Raw genomic sequence first — 13446 nt, 5'->3', positions numbered from 1 at the left:
GTAATTTTTGCCATAGTCACAAATGACTGCTTGCATTCTAGCAACAAAAGCATCCTATGTATAATCAATATCAATATGGCTCTAATGTGAGAGGGGCTGAAAAGCATCACAAACCATGCTCCAAATAGCTATTATTAAACAATAAGAAGCCTTCTTTGTGACAACTGTCAATTGGCATTTGATGAAGAGATATTCTCAGCCATAAAGGAGCATGATTCGAATGTGTAAAGGCATAGTCAACCCACATTTTGTAAGTGAGATTATCATAATTTTGTGGATTGATCTGATACCAATGATCCAGACAAGCCTGATAAAAGATTGTGCATTATGTTAAAAAGTATAGCCTGGCAACATGGGCTGAGATTCCTTCCAAAGATCAACAAGGTTGAGGTGAAGCAATAATTGAGACCAATCATGTCTCTCAGACGCCAACATATGAGTATTACCAGAAGTATTATCTCCTTGCTGTGGGGCATTATTAAAATCTCCACAAATGAAAGCATGATGTCTCTAGGGATACCGTTGCATAGTGTCCCAAATCAAACCTCTGTTGCGAGAGGATTGAGGTGCATACATTGAAGCAAATTCAGTCACCCCCTTTAACTGATAAAAGCATCCCTTCTGCACCTAGCACGATTCAAGTCTCCCTGGAGTCTATCCCATGTGCGTCTGAGAGTATGAATGATATCTAGCCAAATGCTGGCAAGTGTCTCTGAGGCTGAAGTGGTCTACTGCTTGTGGCCTGCCTACCCCTAGCTGTTAATGCATACCAGGCAATGATGCTAGCTATCAGCTCCCATCTATGATAGTGTCCAAGGATCCAAACGGTCTCTATGAGGACAAACTCCCCTAAATGTCCTCGTACCCACAAGTAGGTCCTTACCCGTAGCCCAGGCCCATGTCACCACCATCTCATCCTGAATCCCAACAAAGACAATCCTCAAAGCTCTCCACCAAACCTCCGGTGCCAGCGGGCAATCCCAGATGCAGTGCCTTTGAGACTCCTCTGTGAAACCAATGTAATTGGAAAATGACCAAGCCCAAGCCATGTGCCCACTGCAAGTGCCAACAACCAAAGGATTTGGGAGATCTTCATTAGCTTGTGTGTAACTGTCCCAGAGCCTGCGCCAAAAATCCTCTGAGAAACCTCTGAGAGAGTCCCTGTCTGTGCCAATGCTCTGCAGCGGCTGGCGTGCCATCAATCATCCCCATCTGGATCCTCCTGCCTAATCTCATTGAATCTTCCTGCCTAATCTTGAGCCCCCTCTGAGAGAGTCCCTGTTTGTTGAATGCTCTACTGCAACTGTCGTGCCATCCATCCTTCTTATCTAGATCCTCCTGCCTAATCTCACCATAGTTACAATCAAACGTTTGATAATTTTGGAAAAATGAGGTGGAGTTTCCAAACGTAGGTTTTTTTAATATCATAATATTTTGACATATATGTCATTATTATGCTGCATATTTTGACATATTGTCATTACAAATAATAATGCACAGCTACAAGCTAGAAATTTCATTTAAATTTAGAATTTTAAAGCAAAAACCAGTTACAAACTAACCACTGCCAAACCAGTCACATTTTGAGTTTTGATGCTCAAAGAGTTGAACTACAAAGCTTGGAACTTGGGGCCTAGGCCCATAAATTGAAAACAACATTACAAAGTCAAATACGAAACCTTTTTTCTCAAAAAACACCTTACAAGTTAGAACTTGCTAGTTGCAAAATATGAAAGTTGAAAGCGATGGTGTCGCCAAACATCAATGTCAAGGCTAGGAACTACTAACTAGCTACTAAATAGCTGGTAGCTAGTAGCTAGGATCTAAAAGCTAGAGCAGGCTGCTGCGCAACCCTAGGGCCTGGGGAGCTGCAAACGTCATGACCTTGGAGGTAGAGCTGTTGCTTTCAACGCAAGAGGTATGGATGCCGTCGTGCGGGTACGGGCATCAAAATGGGCGTGAAAAAAGAGGCGAAATCTTCATAGTTTAAGACTCAGGGTCTTTTTCAAACGTTGCTTTTTTCAAACGTGGGGTTTTTCAAACGTTTGAAAATTTTCAAACTTGTGCATGCAAAGCAAAGTTTGATTGAAGTTTCCAAACGCCTGTTTTTCAAACGTTTCCAAACGTTTGGTAAATCAATCAAACACATTTGATAGTAACTATGAATCTCACTTCTTCGCACTTTCTGGAAGACTCTTTGGGCTAGTTGGGGGCCGAGGAAGATCTCTTACTTCCTTTTGATGGTGGCACACAAGGGGCTACCAGTTGGCAGCTGGCTGAGGCAGATGGGGCAGGAGGGGCTCTACCAGATGTGTTTTCAGGAGGAGTCGTCCCTGAAGCACTGCCTTTGGAGCTGCTCTCATGCGCAGACAGTTTGGAAGGGAGTCATGGGGATCTTAGCGAGGGCTGCACCCAAGCTAGGACCGATCACTTGGGGAGCCTTTTGCTGGTGCAGCACTGAGATGGGACATCACTTGGCTTATGAGTTCTCTAGACAGGATCCCGTCTTCTTCATCACGCAGGTCACCTGGGCATACTTGGACAGCTTCCCTTGGCATCTGACAGAGACAGATGCAGGAGCGATGACTCGACACCCAGTTTGGGAGATCATAGGGAGCATTGCAGGCTGGCATATCTGGACTTCCAGATGCACGCAGACCGTAGGAGATCAGACTTCTTCTGCTACCCAGACCCTGGCAGACATTTGGAGCACGATCGTTCACACGCTCAAGGGGCAGTGGGATCAGATTCAGGGGGAGTCCCGGGCAGGGAAGGAAAAGAGATGGCGCTTCCTTCGCGACTGGGACCACCGGGAGTTGTTCTTCCAGCACTCTGCTCAAAGTCTTCAGTGGCATTACGCCCCCCCACCGTGGCTGTTTGTCCACTCTCTGATGATTATGCCCTGAGAGGCTTGTAATTAGCATTATGACTCCTCGGGATGTATCCATTATGTGATTGCAGCCCGCTGGCCTTTAGGCCTTCTTGTACTCTCGCTTTCAAGTAATGTAACTAGCACTACTTTTTGCGCAAAAAAAAAACTATGAATCTCACTAAATCTCAGTGGATCCTCCTGCCTGATGTCACTGAATATTGGGGCGTCCTGAATGACAGGTTCTCTGCAAAACAACTCTCCTGGGTCCAATGGAAGCCTTGGCAAGGGTCTCCTCTCCCTAACCCAAAACCTGTAAATCTCCTCCTTTACTGTGCATGGATCTGGTTCAGTCTGTTTCTCATTTCAACTGCTAATAAATCCATTCTGTAAAGTTTCTGACTTGGTTCAAAGTTAAACTTGAGTTTATGCATCATATATGGTTGGGTAAGGTTTTAATAATCTTCTTTCTGTTCTTTATCTCTGTCTCCTTGAATCGATCATTAAGATAGACATCTCTCTTTTTGTTGCTGTTTCTCTGGGAACACATGAACACAGCCATCAGCAAAATGTTTATTCATGATGATTGCTTGATTTTATTGTTGAGGGTTATAACTAATCTATGGCCTTGGATTCTGGAGCTAATTAACGAACTTTGGAATGGGACTGTTAAAAGGACTGTTTACAGCTCTAACTAAAGAATAAGAACATCCCCCATCCTCCCCCTTCTCCTTTGATACTCCGGAATATGGTACAGACTATTCCAAACTTTGGGTTCTATAACGAGCACTTGAGCTTCGATTAAAAGAGGAAGGTCTAACTCTCCTAACATGATAAAACGCTTATGTTGGATGCTAAGTAGGACTGTCATATGCAGGGTTAGGGAATGCTTAGGTTAACAAATATTGAAATTTGGGGCATGTCTATTATATATATGTGTACTTGGGCTACTTGCATGTATCATACAGATTTGTTAGTTCGCCAGCCATGCTGTCTGCACAAAGCTCAATGCTTAGTGTTTAGAACCAAATTATATTGTCTGGCCTAACACATTGGGCACTCGCATTCATTGATAGATGGTTCTCACAACAACCTTATCTCAATGTTTTAGTTTTTATTCCTGGAGACCTCATTGATATGCATGACAGAGAACTCCTTATTCGCTCAAACGCTTTCTTCCTAATCACCATTTATGGTAATTTGTCTAAAGGTTCAAAAATACAAATGGTTATGCAGCTGTAGTATGGACATAACTTATTTTTCAAAGTGTGGGCCCTGTCCTTAATAGGGAAGGTGATTGTAACGACTTCTTAAATAATTGAATGATTGAATTCTGCTTGTACTAGCAGTGACCTTTTTCCCTGTCCTTGTTCTGGCAGATGTAAAGCAGCATGATGCAGTTATGAAACACTTCTGGGATGTTGAGAAGTGGCCTAAGCACGTATTGGTTCGATACCACTGGTGCGTATCATTATTTTTGCTTAATGAAATGAAGGAGACAAAGATTGCCGCTTTTTATCTCTAAAATACAGAGAAATGCTGACTCTAACTACACCTCTAGGTTATGCTTCATAAAACATTGTTTTTCAACCAAATTTCTGATGGATACTGATAAGTCCTTTCCAATAGTAATATGGTTTTGAATTGCATGGAAAGTTTTAACATGAGAGCATGTGGATTGCTGTGCTATGATGCTTGGGCCAAAGTCATATCTGTATGTCATCATTTTTAAGACTTCCTGCATGTGATATGGATATGCAGCACCAAGAAGGCAAAATTGCACGAGCAAAAGTGAAATAACTCTTTACTTAAAGGGCATAAAATTGACAGCTCAATTGCTATGAACTTTAAATTTCGTTTTTTATCTTCAACCAATGATTCTTTTGCCAAATTTCATATACACATTTGTTGCAATGGTGTATACAGTGTTGATGTTGGCTTGTATATGGATTTACAGATTTATGTGTAAACATGATGCATGTCATCATTTGCTTTGTGTTAGAGAGCACATAGGCAGGGATATGGGCAGTTGACTTGTGAGTGATGCAAAAATCTTGAACATAAAACCTCAAAAGGTTTTAAAATTTTATTGGAGGCAAGAGTAGTGTATTATTGCAAGAGTGCAAAATGACAGAATAGTCGACAAAAGAATCACCCTCTTATAGTAGGCTGAAATGAAAACCCTCTTATCATGAACATGGCATGTATTACCACATACAATGCACGGTACACATATGCAGATCAAAGGAAGTTTATCTAAATGGGCTATCTAACCATCAATTCATGAATGTGATCACAACGGAAAATGATTAAACAATGTATTTGAATGCATGACTATCCTAGATGTCAGAAAACACACATGTTCAATTTTCTTCAAATCGCCTCTTTAATGATCATGTTGTCTCATAGGCATGTGGCCTTTCTGAATTCTGGAAAACTCCTTCATGGTAATGTCGACATGAGATGTCGGTTGTGTTCCCTAGTGTAGGCGAGTAAGTGATCTTCCTTGCACTTTTGCCGCAATGAAGTTGCAACTTCGCTTGTCTCAAAGAATCCACGTAAGTCCCCTTGTTGAAAACAGAGGTCTGCCAATATGTCTGGAAGCCAGCTGCTCTGGTGGACTACCGCTGTGAAACGCCATGTACTCAGCATATACTCAGCATATGTGAAAGGAGGTGCATCCATGGCTCTCTTCTTGCTACATGAAGACTATGCCTGTATCAAGAGAAAAGCAATAGCAAATGGTTGACCTTGGTGTCCTAGGATCTCTAGCACAATCCAACTGCATTCTTGGACTGAGTATGATGATTTCTTCATCCATACCTCAATGCCCAAGAAACAGTGCAACAAGCGTCAATGTGTCATCTCAAGTCTGTCTGCATTCTCTTCATTGCTTCAGGCAGAGCTCATCGTTGGCAGGGATAGTCAATTTCATTTTATTTCCGCACATAATAGTTTGGATTGCATGTGCTTTTCAACATGATTATGCCCTCTTCGGTGCATGTTTCAAGCCATAAAGTGACTATGATGAGCTTACGCTCTGTGTTTTCTGTCCTGTATGACAAAACCTATTGGATGCTCCTTATAGACCTTCTCTTCCACATCTCCATAAAGAAAAGGCTGATTTCACCTATATGTGGTGTAGTCTCATCTGTGATGGGCAACCAAAGCAATGAACAATCTCACAGTATCATGCTTTACCATAGGTGCAAATGTCTCGCATTCAAAGCAATGAATGCCTTCCTCTCAAGAATATACTTTATGCTTGTCATATTGTTCAAGGTATACAAACTCAAGAATTTACCATAAACCCCCAAAAACAAATCATACCTCTAGATGTTTCAGGTTGTTCAAAACATCCTTTTGGCATTCCATCAAGTCAATGAAACACATCTTGTGTCAATTGTGGTACACAGGCAACAGGAGGTTAGCTGGTACTCAACCTGGACATTTGTTTATCCAAGTTTGCTCTCTCATGCACAATGGGCATGGAATAAGCTAAATTTCCTTAATTAATGGAGGAGTACTTGTGGATAGACTAATGAGATAAGGCTAGCAATATCAGTGGCTTATAACAGACGTTGAGTCTGCTTTTAAGTATCTTCCTCTTAGACTCAGCAACAAGGATAACCTGGGACATGCAGGCTTCACATTATCTCAGGTGAAGTTGTGCTTTAAATCCACTATAGTCACATGAAAAGAGCAGAGTCTGTGACTTAGTACATTTCACATGCTTTGTCAGGTCATACTATTTTTCTGATGGATGTCAACTTTGCTAAAAGTTTTCCCCTCTAGTGTACTCATACGGAGCGCCCCTCTCCATTTCTGTCAGGGGACTGCTTGAGCATTGCTGAAATGTTTGAAGACCAAGCAGCATATTCATTTCTTGTAACTCAAAGTAATAATTGATTAGAAAACGTAGCATATGGCTGGGGCTATAACTCGAGTCTTGAGAGGAAATGGGTATGATTAAGTTTTTTGTGTTGTTTCATGTATTGACCCTTTATAAAACCTGCTTTTGTGTAAGCATATCTGTCAACATTCTCATGGTTCCTCTATGTGCCTCCCCCTCCGCCCTCTTCTTCAAAATGAAACCCCTTCCCCCCACTTCCTCTTCTCTTCTTTCCCTCCCTTATTTCATCATAGCATATTTCAAGGTAAATAAAATGTGCAAATCAATAAGGGTTGTATGTGCAAGGCAGAACATGAAATCGCAAGAGTGTTGTTATAAATTAAGGATTCTTGCAAAGTGCACTCGAAGCTCTGATGTCAATAATAGAAATAGCAGCATGCACATGAAAGAGAGGCACGCTGGTGATAAGGCATGGAGCCTAGTGACTTTGTGGATAAGTATAGAGTCCTTGAAATTTCTTGATAGCATAGCTTCCATGAGATTCTAGATCCCTCAAAGAATTGCCCCGAACACCTACAAAGTAGGGGACACTAGCAAGATGAGTTATTTCTCTAGTGTGGCCATGCGTGCCAGAACATAGTCTGAGGCAGCTGAGGGTGCTGGAACCATCAAAGCCAGTTGGAGGGAATAGAAAATGCCGAAAAGAGGCACCATCAAATAACAGACACGAAGGAGCAAGGCACTGCTGCTGCAGGCACGAACTGACTCCCAGAAACCCAGGGTGAGGCGCTCTCCAAGAACCCTTTCCAATGTGTTAACGGAATGTGTTAACGGAGTGGCAATGCCCATGCCCTCTAGTGTCAGCGGCCCACAGGTCCAATTGGCAAAAGAAAGGAAAACACTTCACAATGACAAACCCTGCCAACAGGCAGGTCTCGGCAAAGGAGGAAGCTAAGGAGAACGAAAGAAAAAAAAGAAATTATACCAACGCCTACGAAAGACCAAAGGGTCTATGAGACTTTTAAAAACCTGATTCAATGAAAGCTACCAGAAAATATGAGAAAGAAAGAAAGAAAAAAAGAAAGTTTATTAAAGTCTTCGAAAGAATGATGGGTCTGTGAGACTGAAAAATCATGATACAAACAAGTTGTGTGGGTGGAGCTACTAAATGAGCATCCACTCCAATGCAAAATGCAAATGATAAGTGCTGAGTGCTACAGTCATGTTAGAATGATGATTGCCTACACAACACCAACATCCTCATCGTCAAAGCATTGAGGGGGACGAGGTAGTGAGGGCATAAAGTCATAAATAGAGTGCTGGCGGCTGCCCACGGACGTGGTCCTTGTCATCTTCAGGTCGTAGCTCTGCGTCTGATAAGGGCTACAGTGACCCCTTTTGGTGGAGCCTGAACTCTGAACAGAGAAGAAATCTCCCCAATTGTAATCTGTGCATCCACCCTCTGTCTGAGCTGTCGTGTCGCTGGCTCTGTGTCACGATCATGGAGGATCCTCGCGGTGTGGGAGGCCGCATGGTCTAGCTGGAAGAACTCAGTGATCGAGCTCTGAGAAGAGTCTATCAAGGAGGTCTGCTCATGTCTCCATGATCGAAGTAGATGCTCGTGGTGTCTGACTGCCCCGCAGATAAAAGCTGCGAAGCATCTCTGGTCTGGAAAGGAGAGAAAGCGGGACAATATCCCAGAACTGTCTCTGAAGAGGCAATAGAGGCGTCCTCGGATCTCATAGTATACTGGGCATCTGAAAATGAAATGCTCCTTTGACTCAATCTCCTAGATGTCACATAATGTGCATATGCGCCTCTCCCTCGGCAAACCATCAACCTTGCCACTCTCAATGCGAAGTCTATGTGAAGAGACCCGAAACTGCCCTATAGAGATCCTCAATGAGTGGGGTAGGTGGATGTGCGTATATTTTGGTGGGTCGATAAAACTCTCCGCCGTGATATGTAAACAATGATCCTTGTAGAAGCTGAGCTTCACTGGAAGCTCGCTCGGTCCCAACCAGGTCATGAATATGTGTAGCTGCAAAAGATCCTCACGAATGATCTAGTTGACCTCATGAGACAGGAGAGGGGAAAAAGGCGCTTCAATGCTATACTGGAAGGGGGGCAGTCTATCCATGTGGAGTCCCAGTCACTCAAGCCATCTCTCTGTGCGTACAAACCAACATCTCTTATCACCTGTTGCTAATAGTGCCATAGAGGAGGACAATGCTAGCCACGGTAATCTGTTGCATCCAGAAGTGCAGTCTCCATACCCCTTGACCCGATATAGGTAGGTGATAACCTGAAATGCTGCATCAAGCTGTAGTGGAGATGACCCAAACTCAGCCAGAATGATGTGGTGAGGAACTGATGGCTTACTGCGAATCATCTGTGATAGCATGAGAACCTATAGGCGCTCCACTCGAGCCCACTCTATATCTGATAGATCCGGCCCCCAACTAGGGTTGTCATACATCCCCACTGGGCGGACCAAGGAGTCAAAAAGCAAGCCCTTGGTCCGCGAGTCCTGAAAATGTGAGCACGTGAGCGGAAACACTGCCTCTCTAATCTTGCCAATTAATCGTATCCTTTACTCAATCAGGCCTGCATCGCCGGTCTCACAGTAAAGATAGGTCCAGAGAATAGAACACCTAGATATGTATATGACGAAACAACCTCAACTGGTGACCCGCCGAAAGTGAACTGCTTCCGGTGCATAGTGGCTTGGGATGTGTTGAAGATCATGACCTTGGTTTTACCAAGGTTGATCTTCAAATCATGGGAATCACAAAAGGACTGTAGTGCATCTAGGTGTCTCTGGAGACGACCCTCTCTTGAGGAAGATAAGAGTGCCACATCATCTGTGTATAACAAGATCTGAATCAGATTGCTAGCGAGAGAGCATCCATCCCCCCCCAGTGTCTGCATAGCTGTCTCAAACTCATCAATATATAGGCAAGGGTTGATGATAAAGGACACCCTTGACCTCAATAGTACTCGTGATCTCATCTGTCCATCCAGACCCTATCCAAACTCTGCTTGAGACCCTCTCATAAAGTACCATGACAACCCAAATGATCTCTTGGTCATAACCAAGTCCTGCAGACGTTCGATGAGGTGGGCTTTCGGAACCGTATCAAAGGCTTTTCGGAAGTCCACAAAGCAGCAATAAACCCTCTGTTTCCGTGCCCTCGCCTCTTCAATGATACACCTAAGTGTGAGAATGGGATCCATGGTCCCATGATCACGTCGAAATCTAGCCTGTCTATCTGCTCTAAGTCCCTGGATCTCTACGAAGCGACTAATCTCATAATCAAGCACTGATGCATAAATCTTTGACATGACATGTCCAATCATAATGGTCCTGTAGTTTTCCGGGCTCATGGGATCCCCTGCCTTGTGGATGGGTGAGATAGTGTTAACAGTCTAGGTGCGTGGGAACCCCAGACAAACAACTTCATTAAAGAGCTTTGCTAAGATCGAGACTAGGAGATTAATCCCATATGCAATGAATTCAGTGCATAAGTCCTTATGATCTTTCGCTCAGCCATTATGAAGTTTCATCATGGCATCCTTCACACCCCTCCCTAGTGAAGAGTGTGCAAGATGTGGGGTGGGGTATGCGTGAAAGGTTAGGAGCTGGCTGATTTGGGATATCATAAAGCGTGCGTGCATAATTATGCGAGACTTGAGTGTCAGTGAGTGGTGAAGGGGACCTTCCCTCTAGAAATCTCTGCCAAAAGTCCTTAGAGTTGTTACTAAACAGAATATTCAGTAGTTCCTCCTCGTTACGGTGAGCAAACTCCAGCATCCTACGTACCAATCGACGAAACTTGCGTAGCGTCTCTGGCTCATTCGGGAGGTGGTTTTTGGTTTCGAATTTGAGTTGATGGCGTAAAGCCTTACACTGATCATCGTACCAGCTATTACAAGGGACGGCGGTCCGAGGTGGTGGTGGACGAGTGGAACGAGTAGTGTGAGGGAAATAGTGAAGGATAGCCTCATGTAGTGAGCAGAGCAAGTTGTGTGAGGGAAAGCGTGAAGGACAGCCTCGTGTAGTGAGCAGGTGACGAGAGCAGCACGGTCCTCTAGTAAGGGTATAAAGTCAGTATATGTGAGAAGTATGTAAAGGCGAGCTGATTAAATAGGCAAGAGGATGCGGTCGAAATGTATGTCATGATAAGTGGTGTGATTGATCTGCAGAGTGGGAGGTACTGTGTGATGGGGTGTAGAGATACTAAAGAAGAGGTATGTGTGATCGGTCTCGGTAGGAGAGGGTGCGACAATGAAATCAGTGATACGAGAGGCGAAGGTAGGGTATCCCATGATGTAATCAACAACGCTAGAGCCCCCTCCATGTGGGATGCATGTAAAACCACCTGAGGAGGGCCATCTAACAAGATCATTATAAATAACAAGATCATGCATCCTGCCTAGATCTAACAAAGCCTACCCGTAAGATGTGACCGGAGCTCGCCTATCAGCTGAAACTTGCAGCATACCTGCATCCTCAAGATCAATGTTTGGCAGTAAAATGAATCTTCTCTGAATTCGAGAAGTGCTACCTGTCGTGCCCCTGTCCTCGCGTTGAAGTCCCCAACTAGGAGGACTTCCGCACAGCTCGAGAAGTCGACAATGTCTTGGTAGAGAGCTGCGTATGGTGATGTCTTCGTCTCCTCTCGGACATCTCGAGCAAAGTGGGAGGTCTCGGGGGGGAAGTAGCATACTGCAACAAACAAATCCCGGCTGTCTATGCGTCGAATCGAGAGAAATCTGGAGTGTGTATCCCTTCGCTCTACGAAGATGGTCCCCAAAAGGGTGGACTTGTAAAGAAGTGCTACTCCTTGTAATCCTGGTACTCCCCTTGTGTCCCTCGTCACAACTGTGTAAGTAGACTCCCATGTGTGCCCGTTGACTACTAGTAGTGGGCACTCTGGACTTTGATGTGTCTCTATATAAAAGACTATGTCACGACCTATATAAGATTCCGAGAAGTTCCCTAGTTTTGACCATAGGGTACCATGAGAATTCCAAATGGTACAGGACAGGGTCTCAGTAGGCTAAGTCTCATAGACCCCGCCTCCCTATGTGGGAGGAAGTGCAGATGCCCGACGGGGGAGTTGTCCATCTCGAACTACTGCCCACTTTCCACCTTTGCGGGCTTGATCCTGCTGTTGTATTAGAGTGCGTCTCTCCTCAAACTGTAAGGGGGTGAGATCCTCATCCATGGATATCGATGGCTGGTCCCATAAGACTGATCTACACCGTAAAGCTGAAAGTCGTGCATGAGCATCATGGAATCGTATGATAAGGGGCTGCTCTTGATTGGGGTCTCTCCCCACCCACCATGCCGTCTCAATCCTGTGCTCAGCTACCCCAAGAGTAGTGGCCACAAATGCGGTCGCATCGCTCATCGGTGTAGCATCGGTGTGTGGAATGCCACGGACTCTGATGTTGAGAGCCTTATTGGCTCTCTGCTGCTGCTCCATGAGAGTGGCTGAAACGGTTGCCTTCGCAGGTTCCCGTTTGGCCACATCTACCCATCTGGATGTCTCATCGATTAGAGATTGCATGCTTGCAATCTGTGCCTCGACCATTGGGGTACTCCCTGGGGCTGCGTTGATGGCTGCGACCTCCTGTCGGAGCAGCAAGATGTCCTGTCTGAGCCCCTGGATGAGGCCAGCCTGCTCCCGAATGACGCGGGCCTGCTCCGACAGTGGGGGAGAAGGAGGGGGCGGGGGGGGCTGCTGTGTGCAGAGGCTAGAGTGTGGCAAGGCTCCAACGATGTTCGCTGTTGAAAGATAGTTATTCCCTCCCTTATTTGAACGATAGCTTGCTAAATAAATAAAGTGTGCCAATCAATAATGGTTGTATGTGGAGAGCAGAACATAAAATTGCAAGAGTGTCGTTAAAGGATTCTTGCACAGTGCACTTGAACCTCTGATGTCAATAATAGAAAATATCAGCATGCACATGAAAGGGAGGTATTCCCATGTTGAGTAAAGAGAGATGTGGATATAAGATGCATAACTTAATATCTGAAAATTACAGGGCAGAATCACGTCAGGAGTGAGGTTACATGCGAACAATAATGGAACAGTACCATAATCATCATGCCTTACTGTCATTTCTAGTCTCCTTAGATCTTGTTCCTCCTTGATTAAATACAAAAAATGACGATATTCAATTTTTATGGATTGCTTAAAGCTGTACTCCCATTTGAGTTCTTGGAATCATGCATGAAAAGTACATTTTCGTTGAAAAATATGGTTCACCCACTTAATTAGGTTAAGTCATGTTTTCTGCATCATCAGTTTCTGTTTGTATTATCATTATGCTCATTAAATAATGACCAATTATTTTCAAATACCCTTTGCTTTGCACCCCTTAATTTCATTAGCTTTTTGCTTTTCATTTTTCGCAAGATCAAGTGATTACTATTGGCATTTGAAAGACATTATCGCTACCTCCTGTTGTTGCCGGCTGAGGAAAGACTGAACTTCCATGTGTCTCATTAGCTTTTGTGATCTGTTTTTTGCAAAAATTAAATCATTATTATTGACATCCGAATGAGATTACCTCTACCTCTTTTGTTTGACGGTTGAGGAAAGATTGCTTGCTCTACAACCAACACTTACGCAGCAGAATAAAGAATGCCTTGATATTTCACAACAAAAACTTTGAATGCCAACTCACTCTGTGCATGTATGTATAGAGAGGG

At 44.1% G+C, this 13446-nt stretch overlaps 1 protein-coding gene across 2 annotated transcripts in view; it reads left to right on the top strand.

Annotated features, from left to right (window-relative positions):
* The window catches only part of NPU (ATP-dependent helicase/deoxyribonuclease subunit B), a 57624-nt gene that overhangs the window by 28692 nt on the left and 15486 nt on the right, over positions 1-13446 (top strand). For both annotated transcript variants that reach the window (XR_015543308.1, XM_087395500.1), the window contains exon 6: positions 4249-4330. Coding sequence is in view for 1 of the 2 variants with exons in the window: in XM_087395500.1 (XP_087251626.1) it covers positions 4249-4330 (82 nt within the window). In the remaining variant the exon portion in view is untranslated. The remainder of the gene's footprint in view (positions 1-4248; positions 4331-13446) is intronic.

This window comes from Dipteris shenzhenensis, chromosome 24, assembly GCF_047967505.1.
Source record: "Dipteris shenzhenensis isolate YYH24624 ecotype China chromosome 24, Dip_SZ_1.0, whole genome shotgun sequence".
NCBI classification, from domain to species: Eukaryota; Viridiplantae; Streptophyta; class Polypodiopsida; order Gleicheniales; family Dipteridaceae; genus Dipteris; species Dipteris shenzhenensis.
This window is presented reverse-complemented; position numbering and strand designations above follow the sequence as displayed.